The sequence below is a fragment of the Danio rerio genome, chromosome 8, assembly GCF_049306965.1.
Source record: "Danio rerio strain Tuebingen ecotype United States chromosome 8, GRCz12tu, whole genome shotgun sequence".
In the NCBI taxonomy this organism is placed as follows: domain Eukaryota; kingdom Metazoa; phylum Chordata; class Actinopteri; order Cypriniformes; family Danionidae; genus Danio; species Danio rerio.
This window is the reverse complement of record NC_133183.1, coordinates 24,478,544-24,501,200: the sequence shown is the minus strand read 5'-3', so window position 1 is coordinate 24,501,200 and position 22,657 is coordinate 24,478,544. Positions and strand designations below refer to the sequence as shown.

The 22,657-nt window shown below is 38.0% G+C and overlaps 2 protein-coding genes across 5 annotated transcripts in view; one reads left to right on the top strand and one right to left on the bottom strand.

The window, feature by feature from the left end:
- pdzd4 (PDZ domain containing 4) overlaps positions 1-22,400 on the bottom strand; it is a 35,322-nt gene extending 12,922 nt beyond the window's left edge. The window contains exons 1-2 of the mRNA XM_009303962.5: positions 20,835-22,400; positions 1,984-2,022 (exon numbers count right to left, since the gene is read on the bottom strand). Coding sequence (XP_009302237.2) covers positions 1,984-2,022; positions 20,835-20,894 — 99 coding nt within the window. The 5' untranslated portion in view covers positions 20,895-22,400. The remainder of the gene's footprint in view (positions 1-1,983; positions 2,023-20,834) is intronic.
- iqsec2a (IQ motif and Sec7 domain ArfGEF 2a) overlaps positions 1-22,657 on the top strand; it is a 167,382-nt gene that overhangs the window by 131,703 nt on the left and 13,022 nt on the right. The window lies entirely within an intron of this gene.

Below are 22,657 nucleotides of genomic sequence, written 5' to 3'. Positions count from 1 at the left end.
TAGTTATGTTTTAGGCTTGATAGTCAGGCTAGCTCACTCCTGTTAGTGTTGTCAATCTGGCAACCTGCGTTGGTTAGCAGTTGTCGGAGGACGGGCTGGGTGAAAATGTTTTGAATTTGGAGTGCAAAGCCTAGTTCAATAACTGCGTGTAAATCTTACACACTGCACATTTAGTTTAATTAGCTGCTTTGAAAGAAAAATATATAAATGTATTCCTGCCTGCAACATTTACAAATCGAAAATAGCAAGGAAAGTAACTCTTTCTTGTTTTTTAGTATGTATATTTAGGGGTTTTCGCCTTTATTTGGAAAGGAAAGTGTAGACAGGAATGTGTAGGAAGCAGAGAGAGGGGAAGGACTTTAAGCCGGGAATCAAACTCAGCCCACCATTTGTACTAACTATATGTCAACCCACTTTATCACTAGGTTATTGGCGCATTGGACAAACAAAGCTATATTGCGTATCGTTAAACAAGTGGCTAATTCATAAAAATTCATACATTTAAATTTATTTAAAAAGGATGCATGCACCAAACCACACCCCTAAGCCCAATCATCATTGGGGGATAATCAAATCATATTAGATATACAAACAAGATCATACAAATTAAATGAATTAGCCACTAAATCAAAAAAGTAATTAATTGCAGTGAGATTTTGTTAAAACAGCCTAGTAGCCAGGCGTCCTTGATGAGGATGTAATATAATGACACAAGCTCATGTTTCCTGTGAAAACCTACCAGTACCTCTGAAATTAGATAACATTATTACAAGGTTAGTATTGTGAATCAGGCTGAGGTAAGGAGATAATTTTGACACTGTACAATACTTGCTCAAATGTTGAATGAAGTTAAAGTCCTTTTAAATTTGATGCACTTATTGGTTGTCTAATCTGACACTTCTTAAAATGCTGAAGCAGCACTAAAGAAAGAATGAGGTGGTAAAGGAGGGAGATGTGGATATGAAAAATGAGTGGAGGAAGATAAATGCACATATAAGCAAAACTCAATGGAAGCAGTTTTGCTCCTCCTTGGTGACACGTAACATTGCAAACCAGCAAAAATGGCAAGTGCAAGACAAGCAGGAGCTCTTCATCATCCAATCATAAACACAGACACAAAGGGAAATATGCTCTATTCACACCAAGACTGATAGCAAATCACATCTAAACACACTTTTTTATGATGTGAGGGTAGATATATTGACAGGAAGGGAAGTTGGAGAGAGTAGGGTGATGGGATTGGAAAAAGTATTCAGCTTAGGATGCCTGTAGCCCTGTTGTGCTATACTGTATACTGTATGTTGACACAATGACCACTAGGCTGTCAGCACCAAATTAACATGTTCAGTTCTGTCTGCCCGTTTGCTTGAGCTTTGTTAAAGCTGATTGGCTGATTTTTCCAGTGATATCTTCGGCAAATTCTTACCCACATGTAAACATATATGTTTTAATACAAGTTTTGAAAGAGGAAATTTTCGTTTACCAATTCGTTAAAACAAAGATGTTCAAGTTAAAATAATTTTGTGTACCATATTTTCTAGACTACAAATTAAGTGTTCTGCTGCAATTGAAATGTCAAAAGGGCCTTGATTGACCTGATTTGACCTATCGTTGCAAGTTTTCTCTGAAAAGATGTCAATAATCATGTTCAATAATATCATCATCTTTACTGTCACTTTTGATTCAATTTAATTCATCTTGCCTGATATATATTACCTAATATATATTATTTTTTATTGTATTGTATTATATTGTATTGTATTATATTGTATTGTATTATATTGTATTATATTGTTATATTATATTATATTATATTATATTATATTATGTTATATTATATTATATTATATTATATTATATTATATTATATTATATTATATTATATTATATTATATTATATTATATTATATTATATTATTACTGACTCCAGACACTTATGTATGGTAATGTATAGTGTGATTTAAGATCCGGTATATGTCCTACCTTTACTTCAGCATCAATGGGACGCAGAGTGTTTCCCTTCTGTGGAGAAAAACAGAAGAGAATCAGGTTAATTAGGTTAACATTGACAGCTTTGAAAATAAAACACAACATCTGTTTGCTGGAGTGTTGTATTGATCGATGGTTTATTTTGATTAGGGTTGTTATTAATCCTTAAAATAGTTAATGATTTTGCAGGCTCTTTTTGTCCATTCCTGCACATCACTGATTCTGAAAAGATGCAATATCTGAGAAATAGCACTGGCATACAATTATATATTGTCTGAACTGATAAAATATGTACCTTCAGTCTGTAAGGATGTCTAAATCTCTCAATAATATTAAATCCTGAGAACTGTTATGGAATTCCACACAAGACATGACCACGAGAATTCATTCATTAATTTTTCTTTTTGGCTTAGTCCCTTTATTAATCAGAAAACCAGAGCACCGGGAGGAAACCCACGCGAACATGGGGAGAACATGCAAACTTCACACAGAAATGCCAACTGACCCAGCCGAGGCTCAAACTGTCATGACTGTGTTTATCCACCAGATGCCACTGTAGTTCGCCAGCAACCCCCAGCGAACTACAGTGGCTTAAGAACTACAAATCCATACATTCTTCGCGCACACACCCGGTCTGTCATATACACTGGTTTACAACCACAGCTGTCTCCGTTCACTATTGATTACCTGGATTATATATATTAAACCATTCATTCTCTGTCAGTTGGTCGTTGTCGTCGTTGTTGGTATGTGTTCCTGATCTTGCTCTAGTATCTTGTCTCAGTTGTTGAAGTCTAGTTCGAGTTAATCTGTTTGAGTTTCTCGTTTATTTTTTTTGTTTGTTACTTTGTGACTTTGATTTTTGTATTTTTGTCGCTTTCACTGCACAATAATCATTAAAATCTGCACTTGGATTCTACACCTGTTTTTGTTCCCGTCTTTGATCCCGTACCGTAACACAAACCAGTGACCTTCTTGCTGTGAGGCAAACGTGCTACCCATTGTGTTAAAAAAAAAATATATATATATATATTTCTTTTCACATGTGCTAAAAAGGTTTACACGCATTTAACCTTCACCCATGCTGTTAGTTCCGACATTGGACTAATAAATGGACCCATGCAATGTAAGTTACTTTGGATAGTGTATAGGTGCGTAAATTGTATTCATTTAAAATGTTTAAAATGTTCTTGCTGACAAGTGGGTCAAAATGAGAGGGTTGACAGTTTGTGGCAAAGTATAAAGATTATTCATTCATTCATTTTCTATTGCTTTTCGGGGCCGAGTCACGGGGGCAGCAGTGTGAGAACCCCAGACTTCCCTCTTCTCAGATACTTTCTCAACCGCCTCTGGGGGGATTCTGGGGCATTCCGAGGCCAGCCGAGAGACATAGTCCCTCCAGCGTGTCCTGGGTCTTCCCCAAGGCCTCCTCCCGGCGGGACATGTCTGGAACACCTCTCTTAGTAGGCATCCGAAACAGATGCCCGAGCCACCTCATCTGACTTCACTCGATGTGAAGGAGCAGCAGCTCTACTCCAAGCTTCTCTCGGGTGACAGAGCTTCTCACCCTATCCATAAGGGTGCGCCTGCCACCCTGCTAAGAAAACTCATTTCGGCCACTTGTATCCGAGATCTTGTCCTTTTGGTCATGACTGAAAGCTCATGACCATAGGTGAGAGTAGGAATATAGATTGACCGGTAAATCGAAAGCTTTGCCTTACAGCTCAGCTCCTTCTTTACCACAACGGACCGGTAAATCGACAGTATCACTGCTGCTACTGCACCAATCCGCCTGTCAATCTCACGTTCTATCTTTCCCTCACTCGTGAACAATACCCCAAGATACTTGAACTTCTCCATATGGGGTAAGGACTTTCTTCCATCCTGGAGATGGCAAACCACCTTTTTCCAGTGGATCACTATGGCCTTGGACTTGGAGGTGCTGATTTTCATCTCAGCCGCATCACACTCGGCAGCAAAACTATTTAAATATGTCATCAACTAATTCTTGTTCTAAATATACCAAGCAAGATTTCTTGGAACGTAAACTATTGTTTTTTAATAAGCATTTTCAGTATTTTCAGTATTTGTATTCCTAAGAAAAAATATAGTTTTGATGCATGAAAACCTATTTTTGTCTGTAAAACATTTAAAATGTAAAACCCAATAAGTTAAGGTAATTCAAACTATTTGAGGAAACCAATTGCAACAAACCATTTAGGTTCAAAAACTAATCCTAATAAGTGCTGTGAACTTGCTCCATTAAAATTGAAGTAATGATGTATTTAATTAATTCATTATACCTTCAACATTGAGTTCACAACTCTTTTCAAATGAGTAGAATTAACTTTCATTTCATTTGATAAAGTTGACTGTTGGGTTTTCGGTAAATGTGTAGGTAAATATGTTTTGTCCCATGTCTCACTAAACTGTGACACCAAATTACACCATGTTCTACTCTTGGTCTATTGGTTTATTTATTGTTATTAAAGCTGACAGTTCTCTGACAGTGCGGATTTGAATTTGTGCATGGAGACAGTTCATCCAGTGACAGGGCTCTGGAGGGACAGATGAGGTGATTTAACCCTCATGAATACGACCCACAATCAATACAACGTTAACACTACTGAAAGTACATTTGACAACACGTCTTATTCCTTTCCCTCTCCCTTATCGTTCTCAAAGCAGTCAAGCCACAAACACAGCTGACCCTCAGAGACCGGCTCTCACTCCAGTCCTTATGCTGTTTGACTCAAAGTCTTTCCATGTCTTAAAAGTGATGAAACCTATTTATTTTTCATCATGTTTGGCGCATTATTGATCCTGTCGGTTGTTTTGGTTACAAATGGAGTTCAGAGTTGATGGAGCAGTAGCAGTATTGGAAAACATGGACTTCTGGAGCAGAAAATGAGCATAGAAAATGCTCATTGATGTACGATTCCATAGCATGAGCTTTATTCGCATGGTAGAAAGTAAATGCTATTTTACATTGGAAATGTCAAAACATCTGTTTAGTGTTTCCATTGGAACAACAGAGTGTGTTGAAATGGACTGTGATGGCATTTCTTCTGCATAATTAAGTGGTCCACAGAACTCAGTGTGTGATTGTGCTTATCAGTTCAATACCGGGAGACAGCAATTACATCTCTTTAACTCCTGATAAACCTCTATTGACCTTCACCCTGTACATTTACCCCTCTGGAATAATTGCATTGCTAATGAAGGAGCTTCTGAAGGCGCTCATGAGTACTGTGATGCGCATCCACACCCCAGTGATTCCTATCATCTCACTGCAGGACGCATGCTTTAACTCAGAGTCTGTGAACCTACAAACATGCTGCATTGATTATCGAACTTTCAAAGGCATGCAGAATGAGGCAGCAAAGAAGTGTCGATTTTGTTGTTGTTAGTTAGTTAGAGGAAATGTTTCACCTTTAGAATACTGGTAGCACTGTACAATTGGATGTTGGACATTATTGTAGCTATTGTACAATTACAGCTATTACCAGTAGCTGACAGGGATGTCTGTAGAGTTTAAGCTATATTAAAGGAATATTTTTAGTATTGTTTCTTTTAGTTTATAATACCCAATGTAGTTTAAATAAAGTAATGGCAAGAGATTTTTTATACATAGTAACAAAGGATTATCAAATAAAAAATATAGAAAGGAAGGTATTTGGTTTATATATTCATCATTATCATTATTTGGTTTATAATTATCTATCTATGTCTGTTAAAGATGTAGTACCAACACATAATTCAGACAGTCTACTAATACTCAAATGGACCATCAAAATAAAGTGTTACCGAAAAAAACATTAGTTTTTATGATTGTGTAACCGTAATTTGCATTGCAAGCATATGTCTCGTATTGAAGTTTACATTTCATAATTTTTGCTTTTTTTAACATAAACTTGTAATTACAAGTTTGAAAATTTATTACCTGACATTTCAAGATACACAAGCAGTTTGTCCACATTTTTGAGATGTAAATAGACAGAATTGCAGGATAAGAAGTTTAAATAACCATTTTCTTCTGGAAACAAACCTTTATTATAACTGCATGATTATTGTTTCTACTTTACCACCTCTGAGTATTACCTCTGGTGATTATTAGCACAAAAATATGAGCTTTATATTCGAGTGACAGGCAGTTTGTTGTTGCATTTGCACGGAAGGCCTTCTAATTTTAATACAGAAACACAGAGCTGTTTCCCACAAGATCCTCTCCCCAAATAATTATTCTGATAATGGCTCTTTTTCCAAGTTTTATTTGGAAATCAACTTGACCCAGTTAAACAAAGTGTTAGAAATGCTAAACGTCTTCACAAAGGTTCTAAGCGCTGCACTAAACTAGGTCAACTCAGTTTGAGGTTCCAAATTGTGCCTCCTTACATTGTTCCCAAACTCTATTCCCATCCGCCCTCCCTCTTTCCATCACCTTCCCCTCAGGATTTCGTCTTGCTTTTGATTAGAGTTTAGAGGATGGAAACTCTCTCTCTCCGCCTTGGATTGAACCTTAACCTCTATTAATCTTGAGACATGATCTTTGTATTTTCAAGATGGGCGATAGCATTTTTTTCCTGCTGGTCAGGGCAGGGTAAGGGTTGCTCTAGAAACTGGAGCAGACTTTAACTAAAGGTTGCGTGTGCCTGAAATGTCAGTCTGTATTAGTTAGACTTTCTTCTTTTCCTCCCCATTGTTCGGCAGGTGAAGGGTGGACTGTTTTATCTCTTTTCTTTCATGTTGTAGCATGTTTGTAGAGGCCTCCTGCAGTGTGGAGGGTACACTTCGCACTGCGCAAGTGGTTTATGTTTATTTACATCAGTGTTTTTTCCAAACGCCTGATTTAGTGCCTTGACTGTGTGTGTGTGCGCATCTTTGCCATCATTATTGCTGCACTGAGAAAGCCTATAAGTCTTGCTTAATGACTTCAGTTGCCTTAGCAACGGCATCCCATAGAGACAAATTTGACAGGGTATGTTAGGTAGAGGCAGGAAGAGTGAGAGAGCGAGGGAAACTCATCAGACGTGTCGTGGGGGGTTTTAGGCGGCATTACAAAAGGCAAAGCGTACGCTAAAAGGCTCATTTTGGAGATCCTCAACATTCACAGGATGTTTCTGCAGAACCAGCTCATTTAAATCTCATCATAAGACTAAAGCTTAGCAGCAATTAGCGCAGATGAGTGTCGCGCAAAGATGGTCCTGCCAAATGATTGCGATGGTGCTCACGGATAGCGATTCTGTGCGCTCGCCTGTTCCAACAGAGCCGGCTAATGTGAGCCAGAGTGAATGGTATTATTCATGCCTGCAGCAGCTTGTCCAGAGTCCAATGAAGCCTGTCAGGATGTGTCTGCTCTTCATTACTGTGTGCCAAGCCACGGACCAGAAACAAGAGCAAATGCCACTTACTCAGATACATAGAGCATGACACTGATGAAAGAATGGGGGAGAGTGTGTGTATGTCTGACTAAGGAACATAGAAAGCACTTTAAAGTGAGCAATATGCCACAAGAGGTGCGTTTTTCTGTTTTTGTTCATTTTAATGGTTATTTGAATCTAATTACACATAATGAGGCTGTATGTAAGAGTTTTCATATATTCAAGATCCCTTAAATATATAAATAAAAATATATTCATTCATTCTCTTGTCGGCTTAGTCCCTTTATTAATCTGGGGTCGCCACAGCGGAATAAACTGCCAACTTATCCAGCAAGTTTTTATGCAGCGGATGCCCTTCCAGCCGCAACCCATCTCTGGGAAACATCCACACATACACACACACACTCATACACTACGGACAATTTAGCCTACCCAATTCACCTGTACCGCATGTCTTTGGACTGTGGGGGAAACCGGAGTACCCGGAGGAAACCCACACGAACGCAGGGAGAACATGCAAACTCCACACAGAAACGCCAACTGAGCTGAGGATCGAACCAGCGACCTTCTTGCTGTGAGGCGAACGTGCAACCCACTGCGCCACTGCGTCGCCCAATAAAAATATATATAATCTATAATCTAATCTGCTACAAAACAGTGAAAAAATGTGCATTTTAGAAGATATAAACCTGATATAAACATCCAAAGCCTGCAGTTTAGCACTTCCGCCTAAATGGATCAATAATTTTTGATGTCACCTCATACTTCTGACCAATCAAATCCTCTTTAATATCTGACATTCCACCCCCCATCATCTCAATTGTTGTATTTTTATGGCTGGTTTCCACTGAGTGGTACAGTACGGTACAGTTCGGTATGCTTTTATGGCCGTTTCCACTGCCAAAAAGCAAATCGTACCGTACCATTTTTTGGGTACCCTTTTAAAAGGGTACCTAGCTCAACAAAAGGGTACCAAAAGGTGGAGCAAGACATGTAATGTAATGTTATTTATATAACGCATTTATTGTGTATGACCATACACCCAAAGCGATTCACAATTATGAGGGGGTCTATGAGGGGGGAGAGAGCGAGCTAATCTGCATGTCTATATTTGAAATAACAAACTTGAGCTGATGAAAATAACGTGCACCAGATTATTGAAATGCTTCTGACATCCAATCCTTTCAGAAATAGATAAACGCGAGAGTGTCATGCGATAAAACAAAGAAGCCGTAAAAAACAAAGAAGCGAATGATTCTTTCAGCAACCTAAACATGAACAAACTGCCATGTTTACTATTATCATCACCTTTTGGACTATTATATACTCGGAACAACGGAATTACTTTCTAACAGAGGTTACATGTGCTGGTGAAGATTAAAGACACAGATGAGAGGTTTGCACTGACTGTGGGCTATATGTTGCATGTTGTTTTTGAACCCAAATAAGGACTAAATGAATGTTGTGTGTAGTTTTTCTGTAATTGGTAAAATAAGGAAGACTATAAGGGTCTGTATGTATTCATATTTGTTGCATTTATTTATTTATTTTTTATAATTACAGACGTTACAGTAGGCAGTTTCACATCATTGATCTGCAGTTATAATTAAATCATGTTCATAGAAAGGTTAGTAATGAACACTATACACAAGTATTTATGGGTATAAAGCATCTGTGTTGTGAGAAGTGTCTCTCGTATCATATAAAACGACTTACAGCTTTACTTTGACATTTCCAGAATGACTTTCACTGAAACTTTTTGTCATACACCACGCCCACCATTGGTACCCTTTTGGCAGCTGAAACGCAAGCCTGATAAAGGTGACCCATACCAACTTGTACCGTACTCTACCACTCAGTGGAAATGGGTCATTAATGCGCTTGAGCTTAACCACTTGCTGTTTTCTATTGGCTGTTTTAAAAAGAGGAGGAGCTACTCTATGTTCCACTCCCTCTTCATGTTTCACTTGAGATTACGTCAAACATTGAATCAAAAATAAACATTTCAAAGCACGGGACGTTCAATTGCTCTTTGTATTGTCAACCTGTGAGCTTGTAATGAAGCCAAAACCCATCTTCCTTGATTTTCCGTGAGAACCTGATGACTCATTTATATGTGAAAGGCTCTGGATATTTTTGCCAGGAAAATCAAACACTCATAGTTGTACTGTAAACCCTTGATCGCAGTGAAAACCGAAAGTGGAAATTGTGCATTAACATAGAAATAGTGAAATGACATATGACACATGCTGATAGTGTTGTTGAATGTAGTTATGGTTGTTACAGTATGTCAATATATAATTTTTCATTCATTGTACCTGTAGTGATAAACATCTTGCAATGGACATTTATACTGCTTGGTAAAGGTAATTTTTACAGTACAAAGCTTTGTGTGTGCATGTCGTTTAACTAGGAGATGAAATTGATAAATCAATGTTTAGAATAGATTAAAAAAACTATGTTTCGGATTCATCAATCACAATGATGTTAGGTGTTCATCTAAACATTGCTCTCAGCAGTGTGGGTGGAATTTACTGTAGTCATCAACAGTATATCTTCACTGGGAGTATATTAAGGCCTTGAATCTCATTCAGTCTCTTGTACGTTAAGTGTGGATGAATGCAGTACACATTTCACGTTGCAGTTCATAACCACAAATGCAAGTTCTTGAATTCAACATAAATCCCTTTTAATATCACTATCAATATAGTCACCATGGAATCGTGATGGACAGTTTTAAAATGATTAGTCAGTACACACACACACGTAATATTTTATTCAAATGCCCCGACAATCTTCCATGCACTTTATATACCTTCACAATCTTTACTCCACATAATCCCTCTTTCTTCAGATCAGGACTAACCCCAGCAAATATTTTTGGGGTCTAAAAGAAGTCTACGGACATCTAAACAGACATCTTAGCTAAAAAAAATAAGCTAAAATTGGGCTGTCAGTGAAAATCTAATAGACTTAAAGAGACAAATAGGAATGACTGCATGTGAAATCTATCCATTTGATGACTCGTCTAGTTTTGGACTATTGTTATACTATTACATTATTACTGAAAGCCTAAATTTAGCCTTGCTTTAGCCAAAACATCTTAGACTTAGACATCTTTTAGACACAAAATTGCTTAGTGGGAATTAGCAAAATGCAAACCACAACCAACCACAATTGATGGACAAAATACAGTCTCATAGTTGATTGAGAAGCAGTTTCACTACTATATATGTCACAATAGGAGAGAGAAGACTATAGGAACTTCTCTTTCATGCTGACTATTAATTTTATAAGCAAAGCAACAGCATTGCTGTGAAAAAACAAGACATTTTATGATGAAACTCTCTGTTTGCCTGCTCATGTGCTGTTATGACTGTCAGGTGGTTGCTATGCTGTTTCTAGGGAGGTTTGAGGGCTTTTTAGCATGTTGCTATGCATTTGCTGAGTAGCTGTTGGGTGATTGGTTACTTCAAAATCCATAAGTCTCTATAATATTCCAATCCCAAGATATGGCTCCTTCCTTCAGTTAAGCCTTAATGACTTTTCATCAGTTATAGCATTGCCATGCAGAAAATCATTATACATATGGTCCTGCAAGAACCTGTTAAGACTGAGCCTGTGATAATTGAACAGCATCTTCTGTATAGATTTTTCTCAGGTGTTTTACCTGTAGTTTGGGCTTTCATCATATCCACATTAGCGCTGCGCAATATAACATTTCAGCATCGATATCGCAATAGTCACATCGCAGGATCTGCAATGTTGAGTTATGATTATAGTTGACCAGGAGAAACAGTTCAGAACACATGAGACTTGTGTAGTCATTGCAATGTTTAACAAAAATGGAGTGAACGTTTTTCATCTGCATGTGTTTAACGTCTGACAGTGTACACGCAGTGTATCCAGGCTCAAGAAATTTCACCGTTTGTAACTTTAATAACGAATCATTTTATTTAATTATTTATATAGTAAAGGCTTTTGCAGTGTTATTTTACATTTAATTATTCAATTTCTGAAGCTGAATACTATTTGACTGCACCGAAAACCATAAATAAAATTTTTATCTTTTTTTTTCTGAGTTTTTTTACATTTTTATAAATGATTCACTTCCCTACAGAATCATTCCAATAAAAATCTAAATTTATATATTTTTTTGCAGTTTTCAAGACATCTAGTGAAATTGTTTATATATATTTATACAGCAGTTCTGTTTAATTCTTTAATCTGATTGGCTGATAACCATGCGATATTCTGCAAATAACAGCACTCCTACACTCCTTCACCTTTTACCCACTTGTGTATTACTCCACCCACATACAGCGACAAGCAGAGGACACTACAATTTGACAAATATTGCTGCTGTTGGACAACATAATGTACTTTTGAGGCTTTTTTAGTCTAGAATGCAGTTGTTTAGATTGCAACTGCATTGTTTATTTATAAGGATAGTGCCCATTTTTAAATATTTACAATTTCAGACCATCATTAGCCTGTTTGAGCAGACCAAAAAAAAGTGACAGTTGACAATCCGTCACAAGATGGCAACAGACATCTCATAATTAGTGATGTGTGATACCACTGGTTTTTCTATCCGATCCGATACTAAGTAAAACGAAGGTGAGTATCGGCGATCCTGGCTAGCTACTCTACAGTTGTACAGTGCCATATTACGCACATGACTTGGCAGGCGGAAGAACAAGTAGTTTCGACAAAGTTGGCATTATTCAGATAAACTAGAGTAAATGTGGTTACTTTCTGCTGCATTTCTATTTCCAATAAACTACATATCTGGTGTCAATATTTTAGTATCGATCTGCACATGATTACTCATAATACCACATAATAAGTCCTAGGGAGAGAAAAATTGCATTTTCTCTGCCTAAATTAAGTGGCATTCTAAGTCGATCTCTCTCGTTTGTGTTTTTAATGCTATATTTACACCACAAAAACTGGTAGTTTTTCGGGGTTAATTATTGTGAAGTCCCGATTGAAAACAGAGAAATACTGGGAAATCTCTGTATATTGATGGCGTTTCAGCCATTCAGCCCCTGCAAAAATGACCTGTTTTGTCATCACTTTAGACATTACGCTAGAGAATCATCCAAATACTAGCTTTAAATGGACGTTTGTGAACTGGCAATGGTTACTAATGTTTTGACCTTCAGCTGCAGGTGTTAATGAGTGGCGGAAGAAAGTAGTTCCTCGTACAAAAAGGTCTCACCGTCAAACTATTGTATAAATGCAGTATCACACTCGTTGCAGTGCGATGTGGCTGTCACTGGTGGGGCACTAAGGCACTCAGCCTGCAGCCTCGAACCAACGCTTGCCTCCCACCAGTGGTGATATACAGCCACATCGCACTGCTTGTGTGGTAATGCTCATATATATCATATCATCTGTTGAAATTATGTATATTTCACAATGTTTATTGCCGAAAAACAAAATATCACAATGTCAGATTTTTCAAATATCGTGCAGCCATAATTTACATGTAGAACAGCAATATGAGCTGATAGTGATATGCATACTTTTTTGAATTATGTACTTTTTAGTTTGTATTGTTGCAGTTTTATTGGTTTTAATATTATTTGTAAATTATATGAATATTCAGAGCAGTGTTTGTAAACAGAAGATTCTGTTTCATTTTGTAAGTGATCCGTCCCTTAAACTTTTTCACTCTGAAAGCCGTAAAGGAAAGATGTAAAGCGGGAAGTCACCCACAGCTTGTGCAAGACTCTCATGCTGATATTGTTTTGCATCACATTCTAAAGCACATTGAATATGCTTCACTATTCTCTGTGGTAAATCCAGGGGGCTTCCAGTGTTGGTGCATCTGATTTGGCAGGAGGTTTATATTGTCTTCCAGCTCTTTCCGCTAATAAGTGTGCAGCATTTAAAACAGGCTCACACAGAGAGAAGTCTCTGTCATTGAGTAAAAAAACTGGTTAAGTAGCCAAAACCTCTGCGAAGAGCCTTGGGCAGCGGAGAATAAGGCGGAGAGAAGAGCTGGAAATTGAAGTGAGATTGAAGAGATCAAGTGGGAGATCCTCTCGGTATTAGAGAAAGCTCAACCTATCCTGGCGTGACATTGCGGTCTGGTGGAGAAAGCAAATTGCTCTCTGAACAAAACTTGAAAGCAGCAAACTCAAGCTGTGTGGAGGATTTTAGGCAAGTGGAGTTTAAATGTTACAGGTTAAGGTGCTGAAAGACATCAGTGCACTTGGCTGCAGACTTTTATTTATGTTAATATATTGTTGTTGTTTTTAACTAGACTTATGACTGTCGTTTAGTAAGATGTATATGTGCATTTATTTAACCATACTTATAAATAAGGGATAGTTTATCCAAATATTAAATTAAAGTCATCATTTACTCACTCTGCTGTTGTTCAAATACCATATACCCTCCTTTCCATTTAAGACCACAAGAAAATTTTTTTAAAAAATTAAAAACTGCCAGTAAATATCTACTAACATTTAGCTTTTTAACAGATAAAATACCAGAGTGGGTATACAATATGGGAAAAAAACCAAACACATTTGATATGCTAATTAATGGCAAGATTGTCTAATGGCCATGTGTCTTCATGCATGACTGGTAGTTTGTGAGACCGTAAGTGGCGCAATTACTCATCCAGTAAAGTGGAATTTGTGAGTGAATTTTATAGTAAACATGCAAGACGGAATACAGAATTCATTAGGTTGTGGATGAAAACCAAAAATCAAGGTCAAAATTTATGTTACATACAGCATGTCAATATACACCAGAAAAGGTTTATGCTCTTGTACTATATGGATGAGTACCAGACCAGCCATGAATTTTTGTAGACTAAAAAAAGAAAGTGTTTCAAAAACATCAAAAGAAAGCACTACAGTACAATATCAACATTGAAGCTGCAAGCAGCGATGAAAGGGACTTGTAGTGGCCTTCACTGCCAGTGAACTCTGAGAAGGAGTTTGTTATAGTACAGCACTTGGAAACTGCACATTTTTTGCAGAGGAAGTTACAAATATTCGACTTCTTTTGGGAGTACAGATTTCGATCCTAGAGCCTTTTGGCAGGTGAACACTTTTTTGAAGTGTTTCAATCAAGTTTCAGGCCTCATCACAGTAACTGGATTAGTGAAAATAACCAATGATTTACTCTTAACTGCTGACCGAGGGTGCATCTCGCTATTAGTTTTACTCGATCTTAGTGCCGCATTTGACACCATCGACCACAATATCCTTATAAATCACTTATATTCTACAGGTTTCCAGGGATAGGCCCTACAATGGTTTAAGTCATTCTTAGCTGACCGTTACCAGTTTGTAAATATTAATAGACAGCTTTCATAAGTTAGGCCAGTAAAGTATGGGGTGCCTTAAGGATCAGTTCCAGGTTCTTTGCTGTTGACAATATACATGCTACCACTGAGAGACATTATTACAAGACATGGGATCAGCTTTCACTCCAATGCAGATGATACTCAATTATATATTCCAACTAAACCTGATGAGATGCCTGAACTGTCTAAGCTAACTGAGTGTATTAAAGATGTTAAAGACTTGATGACCAACAATTTCCTTCTCTTAAACTCAAACAAAACAAAATCATTACTTATTGGGCCTAAATCCTGTACACAGCAGATCTCACAACTCGACCTGCAAATAGAGGGATACAAGGTTAGCGTTAGCTCCACTATAAAAGCTCTGGGTGTCATATTAGACAGCAATTTAACTTTTGATAACCATATCTCCCATGTCACAAAAACTGCCTTCTTTCATCTGAGAAATATTGCTAAGTTACGAAGTATGCTATCCATCTCAGATGCATAAAAGCTAGTCCATGCTTTTATGACTTCTAGGCTGGATTACTCTAATGCCCTGTTTGCTGGCTACCCAGCATCCTCTATTAACAAACTTTAGCTAGTACAAAATGCAGCTGCCAGAGTACTTACTAGGTCTAGACAATATGATCATATCACCCCAATTTTATCCTTCTTACACTGGCTTCCTGTTAAGTTTCATATTGATTTTAAATTATTGCTTCTTACCTATAAAGCCTTAAATAATCTAGCTCCTGTTTATCTAACCAACCACCTGTTTCGCTACAATCCAACTCACTCTTTAAGATCTCTAAACTCAAGGCTTCTGGTAGTACTTAAAACAGCAAAGTCAAGTAAAGGAGGTCAAGCCTTCTCATTTATGGCTCCTAAACTCTGGAATAGTCTTCCTGATAATAGTCTCAGACACACACTCTCAAATCTAAATTAAATTAAAGACTTATCTTTTTAGTAAAGCACACAATCAATTCATTACTTAGCAGTATGATACATGAATGTGCCCCATGCAGGTTTTTGCATCTCGTTTATATACACTATGAACAGCAGCTACGCTAATTATTCTCTTTATTCTATATTTCCACCTGGAAATACTCATCCCGAGGTCTCGCTGACGTCCAGCTTCTCTAGCCTCTGGTACCTAAACTGCAGCTCTGCACAATAATTTAGGAGATAGGTTATGCCCAACTGAACCTGGTTTCTCTCTGTTTTTTAATTCTTCACTTTCACCAATTGGAGAAGTTTTTTCCTCACCGCTGTCACCACTTTTTTGAATGGTTCGGGACCTGTAGAGCTGTGCATCGATGGATTTGCTCTTCAGTGTTTAGACTCTCAGTATTGAACATTACACCACACTGAACTGAGCTAAACTGAACTAAAACTACAAAAACTGAACTGACACTGTTTCAATTTACTATAATCTTCCATATGAAGCTGCTTTGACACAATCTACATTGTAAAATTGCTATAGAAATAAAGGTGAATTGAATTGAACAGATTTTTTTCTTGGCATGGTTGATGAGTGTGCCAATTTTTGAATGTGTCCGTAAAACGTAGCTTTTGCGAGCACTTTGTTGATTGTTTATGGGTGGCGCTGTCGAGCTATTTTGCCACACCCACTTCTGAAGCCCATATCAAAGGTAAATTTTCGCCACTTCTGGTGTGTGTGCAAAACTTTGTTTTTGAGCATGTTTATACCCTTAAAAATGTAATTCGTTGCAGAACGGAATAAGAAGAGGAAGAAACGGAGCAATCCCAATAGGGCCTATGCACCACCAGTACTCGATTCTAATGATGTGTAAACAGGGTGCCCATAGGTAGTTAATTAATAAATTGTCCTAAATGTTTCCTGATTTAAGCCTTCAAAGAGTATTTTATTGTCTTTAACTCAATGCGTTCTTAGTTTCATTCGTTTTTAGTCACATTGCCACAAAAATCCCAGGGCTCTTATGGCAAGTGTGCCTTCCAGTTGGGCTGCCAAAAATAAGAGAGAAAAAAAGGCTAAAAATATAAGCCCAAAAAACTTCTACCCCTCACTTCATCTGCACCTAGATTTCACTCGCTCTCTACAGTATTGTGGTGCTAATAAGGCAGTGGTGTGGAAACACTTCAGAGTTTCTCACTGAGCAAAAACAGCAGAGTAAAAACAAGCTTTGAGTGAGACACATGTTATTATGCACAACTGCAGCATGATTGCAGATGTGACATTTATTAAATACAAATAATATTTCACAATAGATAATGGTCACAACAGAATTGCTGAACATCTTAAAGCAAACATGTGTTTTGTTGATGGATGAATCTACAGATTTGACCAAATCGGCAGTCATTTTTCAATGGCTTATTGATTCACTTCATTCATGAATGAATCTGCTGCTTTTACTAATCAGTTGAACTATTGATTCAGTCACAGTGACTTGCCCCCCTTTTTTCCTAGTTCATTTTAGGTAATCACAACCTGAATATTTTGTCATTCCTAGGATATTGTCTACTAATATGGTATGGTATATGAGGAATAATGTATATAGTTAAATTATTTTATCTCCTATAAACACCCTAGTAACGAAAAGCATCCACGTAGCAACACCCCAGTACACCTGATCATCTTGGCAGTGAGCTGTGCATGGACCCGCATGTTCATCAGACAACATTTAAATCTAGATAATATTTGCATATTTATGAGCGTGACCTTGCAAAAACATGAAATAGTTTTGTTTGTGCAAGTGTCACAGATACTTACCAATTTGAACTTAAATTCAAGGTGACATTACACTCCAGCCATTTCCATTGTCATCTTTAAGCCATGTGTTCAGCTGCGTGCCATGTCTTTTTTTTATTTCGCATAGTCAAAGGATCAGCTCTGCTCTGACACTCTTGTACTCAGCTACTGAATTCAATAAACCATCATTTTAACATTCCTTCCTCGTCTCCGCTCTCAGCGCCACAGATATTTTACACACCTGATAGGTTTTATTATTAGCGGATCTGCCCTTCTCTCATCCTGCTCTACTTTCCAGCAGTATAAATATCCCATAGCTATCAATCATAGTCACATGACCTGTCATGCACTTGGAAAAGTGACAGAATGGAATCCAAACTTTAACACCTCACCATTAGAAGGGGTTTAAAACGCACAACAATTTCCCCCCCTTTCTTAGCTTATTAGAAAATCTCAGCACCATGTCAATTAGAGGATGCTGAGTAGGACGTCTTTGTGCTGTTTAGGGAATTGTGGTTTTCAACACAGGATTAATTCGTTAAATTGTTTGCTGAAAGCACCACCTTTACTTAAAAGCCCCTTGATACATCTTAAGGCTGTTCTGTTACGATAAAGAGTTTCCTGGCAGATCTGCAATCCTCGTAAGGTCAACATGTTTAATCCCTGATGGTGTATGAGGCAGCAGATTGAGTTTTTTATTGGTGCCAAGTTAAACTTTTTTTTTTTTCCAGTTTAAAGAAGAACAGGACGCTCGTGCATACGTGAACCCTTTCAGTCTTTCAGGTGTACATATAATTGAATGATGAATGGACATTAAATCTTAATTGTACTCAAGGTTGTCAAAATATGAGCCCAGTTTCAAATTGCCCATCCATAAGAGCTGGCAGAATTTTCTTTCTTACATTTAATCATGTACACTAGATCTCTTTATGCATTTTTCAGCATAAAGTGGAAACTCTTTTGAGAAAGGTAAAAGCTGTTATAGCAGCAAAAGGAGGACCAGTTAAGAACCTGTTATTGCACATTGTCATACAATTTATGTGTTTTTTAAGTGTTTATTAAAGGGTTAGTATGCCTAAAAATTAAAATTTGGTTTTCTTTTTCTTATCAGCTTCTTTTTCTGTTGAGCACAAAAGAAGGTATTTTGAGAATTGTTTTAACCAATAGCAACTGACTTCCATAGTGTTTTTTCTTCATAAAGGTCGTAAGGCTCATAAAGGTTTTGAACAACATGAGGGTGAGCAAGTGATGGCAAGAATGTAACAAAGCTGTAGGTGAACTCATGTGCCATTTACACTAATGTGTTTTCATTTTAATGTGCAGAGGTTTTGCTACAGTTACAACTGCCGTCCACACTACTCGAGCATGTTTGCAACCCAGGCTCATTCTGATTTGGTACCTCATATATATTTCTGGAGAGAGCAAAATACGTCACAGGTGGTATGTTTTTTGCAGTTTTTGTTTTCGCTATTCTGGCAGATGCCTCTGTGTACGCTTTTTTTGATCTCAAATTTCTCTCTCGAGTGCCATTCAAGCCTGATGTTCTCACATAAATCCACCAGAGGCTGTTGTCGACTGACTGTCTACTGACCGAATGACTGACTGATCGAATGACCCACCCTCTATCCTCCCTAACCCCAACCAATAGTGTTTTAAAAATTAAATTAGATTAAATTAAATTAATAATTAAAATTAAATTAGATTAAATTAAATTAATAAGCTTTTTAAAAAATAAATCTTCAGAATCATTACTTTAGTCTTCAGTGTCAATGATTTGTTTATATTTTTTGTGGAAACAGTGAAACGGTATATATACAGTTGAAGTCAGAATTATTAGGTTAATTAGGTTAACTTGGCAGGTTAGGGTAATTAGGCAATTCATTGTAAAACGATGGTTTGTTCTGTAGACTATCAAAAAATATATAGCTTAAAGGGGCTAATAATATTGACGTTAGAATGTTTAAAAAAAAATTAAAGCTGCTTTTATTCTAGCCGAAATAAAACAAATGAGACTTTCTCCAGAAGACAAAATATTATCAGACATACTGTGAAAATTTCCTTGCTCTGTTAAACATTATTTGGGAAAAAATTTAAAAAAGGAAAAAAAAATTCAAAGGGGGCTAACAATTTTGACTTCAACTTTATATGTATATATATATATATATATAGAGAGAGAGAGAGAGAGAGAGAGAGAGAGTACAAACGAAAGCTGCTGCCCTCTAGCTGTATTATTTATCCATTATCGTTTCTTCTCGGCTTAGTCCCTTTATCAATCCGGGGTCTCCACAGCGGAATGAACCACCAATTTATCCAGGAGGTTTTTACGCAGCGGATGCCCTTCCAGCCGCAACCCATCTCTAGGAAACATCCACACACACTCATACACTACGAACAATTTAGCTTACCCAACTCTCCTGTACCGCATGTCTTCGCACTGTGGGGGTAACCAGAGCACCCAGAGGAAATCCACGCGAACGCAGGGAGAACATGCAAACTCCATACAAAAATGCCAACTGAGCCAGCCGAGGCTCGAACTAGTGACCTTCTTGCTGTGAGGCGACAGCACTACCTACTGCGCCACTGCGACGCATCTCTTGTCATGTAAAATGCTAGTTACGCAAGCTCATCTAATAATATTAGTTTAAAATGTCAGAAAAGGCCTGCCTGTAGATCTGGTTAAAGTTTTTGTCATCTCTCGTCTTCTCGTGATCTAGTTAAGTGGTTTCCAATGTGGGGGTCGCGGAACAACGAGAGGGAGTTGCTTGGTGATTTTCAAAAATCGAATACATTTTAATAAACTATACCATTTACTATATTTTATCCATAACCTACAGAATATAAAAATGGTTACACTAAAAATACAACATGCAAATAAAAAGCCATCAGTTTAAAAAAAAATTTTCCTGAGGTTTTTTTACATTAGATTATCCCCACAGCAAGCATGTCATTTGCAACAGATTGATTTTATGGCACCAGCCTAAACTTTTTGACACCTTTATGGCAATCAAATACCCAAAAAATAAACACAGGTGGTCTCCAAAATTAACCCTCTGTAAAAATTGTGCCGATCAGTCTCATTAGGTGAGGTTAATATTAAATTAAACAACATTTTTGTGTGTGTGTGTGTGTGTGTGTGTGTGTGTGAGCCATTGAATTCAACATTTGTATGTTTATAACCACATCTGAAAATAGTGGGGGTTCTGAGTCACTGGCATTGTTGTTTTGGGGGTTGTGGGCTAAAAAAATTGTGTGAACCCCGATGTCTTTTCTGTTACTTTTAGTGAGTTTAATGCATCTTTGGCTAATAAAAAGTATTCATTTCTGTCATTAAAAAATAATTTGAATAGCAGTGACTATCATTAGCATTATGAAGCGTTTCAGTTTGCCACTACAGTTTAAGTAGTTATGTTTGAATTCTCACCTGAAACATGATCCGGTACTGCTCCTCCGGCCTGTTCACAACACACATGTTGCAGCCCATCCTGACTATAGTTTTCTGAGAGGGTTCGTTCGATTCCTCGATGCTCTCCGCTTCCTTATTCTCCGACGTAGGTGTCGATCCCTGCTGTCCAATTACAGTAATCCCTTCCTGAGATCAGAGGTTAAGACTCTGCACTCCATGAAAGGGCTTTTGATGTTCTTTTCGTTGTCAGCTTCCCTCATTCAGGCTCCGGCTGCTGTTTTAATTGAGGTCCAACCCGGGATACGGGATCAGAGATGCTGCGGCATCCAGCCGTGACAAAGTCAAGGTTTGATCGCTGATGAGCTAAGCTTCTGATGTCTGTGTGTTAAATTCACACCCAATGAAGCTAGTTCAGGGTACCGGCTTGGAAACTTCTGAATTAAGATGACGTAAATGGGATAATATTACATTAGACACATAGTATTTCATATCCTCGAAGTCTCGAAACGAGCAGCGAGCCCCTTTACAATGTGACAGGATTAAATTTGCAGATATCTGAACAGTATAATCAAAGCGAAGATCTGCTCAATGTAAACTCCCTGGTGCCTCCGCTGAAGTTCGTAGACGGAGACATGAATTATTAAATAAAAGATGCAATAAACAAATGTTTACTTCCCGCCACTCCGTATTCCCCCGAGAGAGCTCTTCCTTCGCACTCTGCTTCTATTATTAGAGAGCCCGTTCACTTCATTTACATACAGCAACATGTCATGCTATTTGAAGCGCTTTCAAATGTGTTGCAGTATTGACTTGTTGAGTATTTCCATCCCCTGCAATAAAGCATTCTCGCAATTACAATGCGGATGCCTTTAGCCATCCATTAGCCTTCACTATAGCATGCCTAATTTCACATTCCTCCTCCACACTGTGCTGTATTTGACACCTCTATGTATTTATCTATGACTGTGTCATCATCTCTATAAAGTGGGGATGTAATCCCACCTCTCATTTGTGCTCACTTTGCAGATAAGAGTCTGTCGCTCACAGATCACATCAAACCTGCCCTCTTCCTTTCTTTCTGGATTTCCAGCTGTGTGTTCATGGCAGAGAATGAATAAGCAAGTGCACCTGTCAGATCCTGTCAGAAACAGCCTCTCTCTCCCTCAACAGACGTCCTTCTCCAAATCCGTCTAGAAGGACAGAATGACGGAAGGATGATTGAGTCTGGAAGTATCTGATCTTCAGCAGGGGATGAACTGGATGCCGGTTCTGCCTCAGGATAAAAAAGTGCATATTAGTCCACTGCCCTGTTTCTGCTCCTCGTGCCTGGAGATTTTGGATGTAATCCAGCTTGCTTGAGCGTTTGAAGATGAATGAACCGGTGCCGTACGTCTCCAAAAAAAAAGAGTCATTCAGTGATACGGTGAATCTAAAAATACGTTTGCAAATGACTGAAGGCTGTTCTGGATCACCGCCAGCCCAGCGTGTGTACATGTGCGTCTGCAATGAGAGGAAAAGCTGCTGGCTTGGAGGAAGCGTGAGGATCGGCACCACTGCACAAGCTGGAGCCCATTACAGCTTTACAGCAGACCCCTCCTCTTTCTGCTATACCAGCCAATATTCACCAGCCAGCTCTCATCTCTCTCTCTCTCTCTCTCCCTCAGCCTCTCTCTCTCTTTTGCACTTATAGGTGATCGCTTCACCCTCCCACCTAGCTTTCCTGCTTCCCTCATATCTTATTTCCCAGATTCTCTTTCTCTCTTTCTCTCTGTCACCTGTACTGGAGCAGCTCTGCACTCGGGGTCTTTGTTGCCTGGTGTGAAAGGAACTGAAGATGTTGT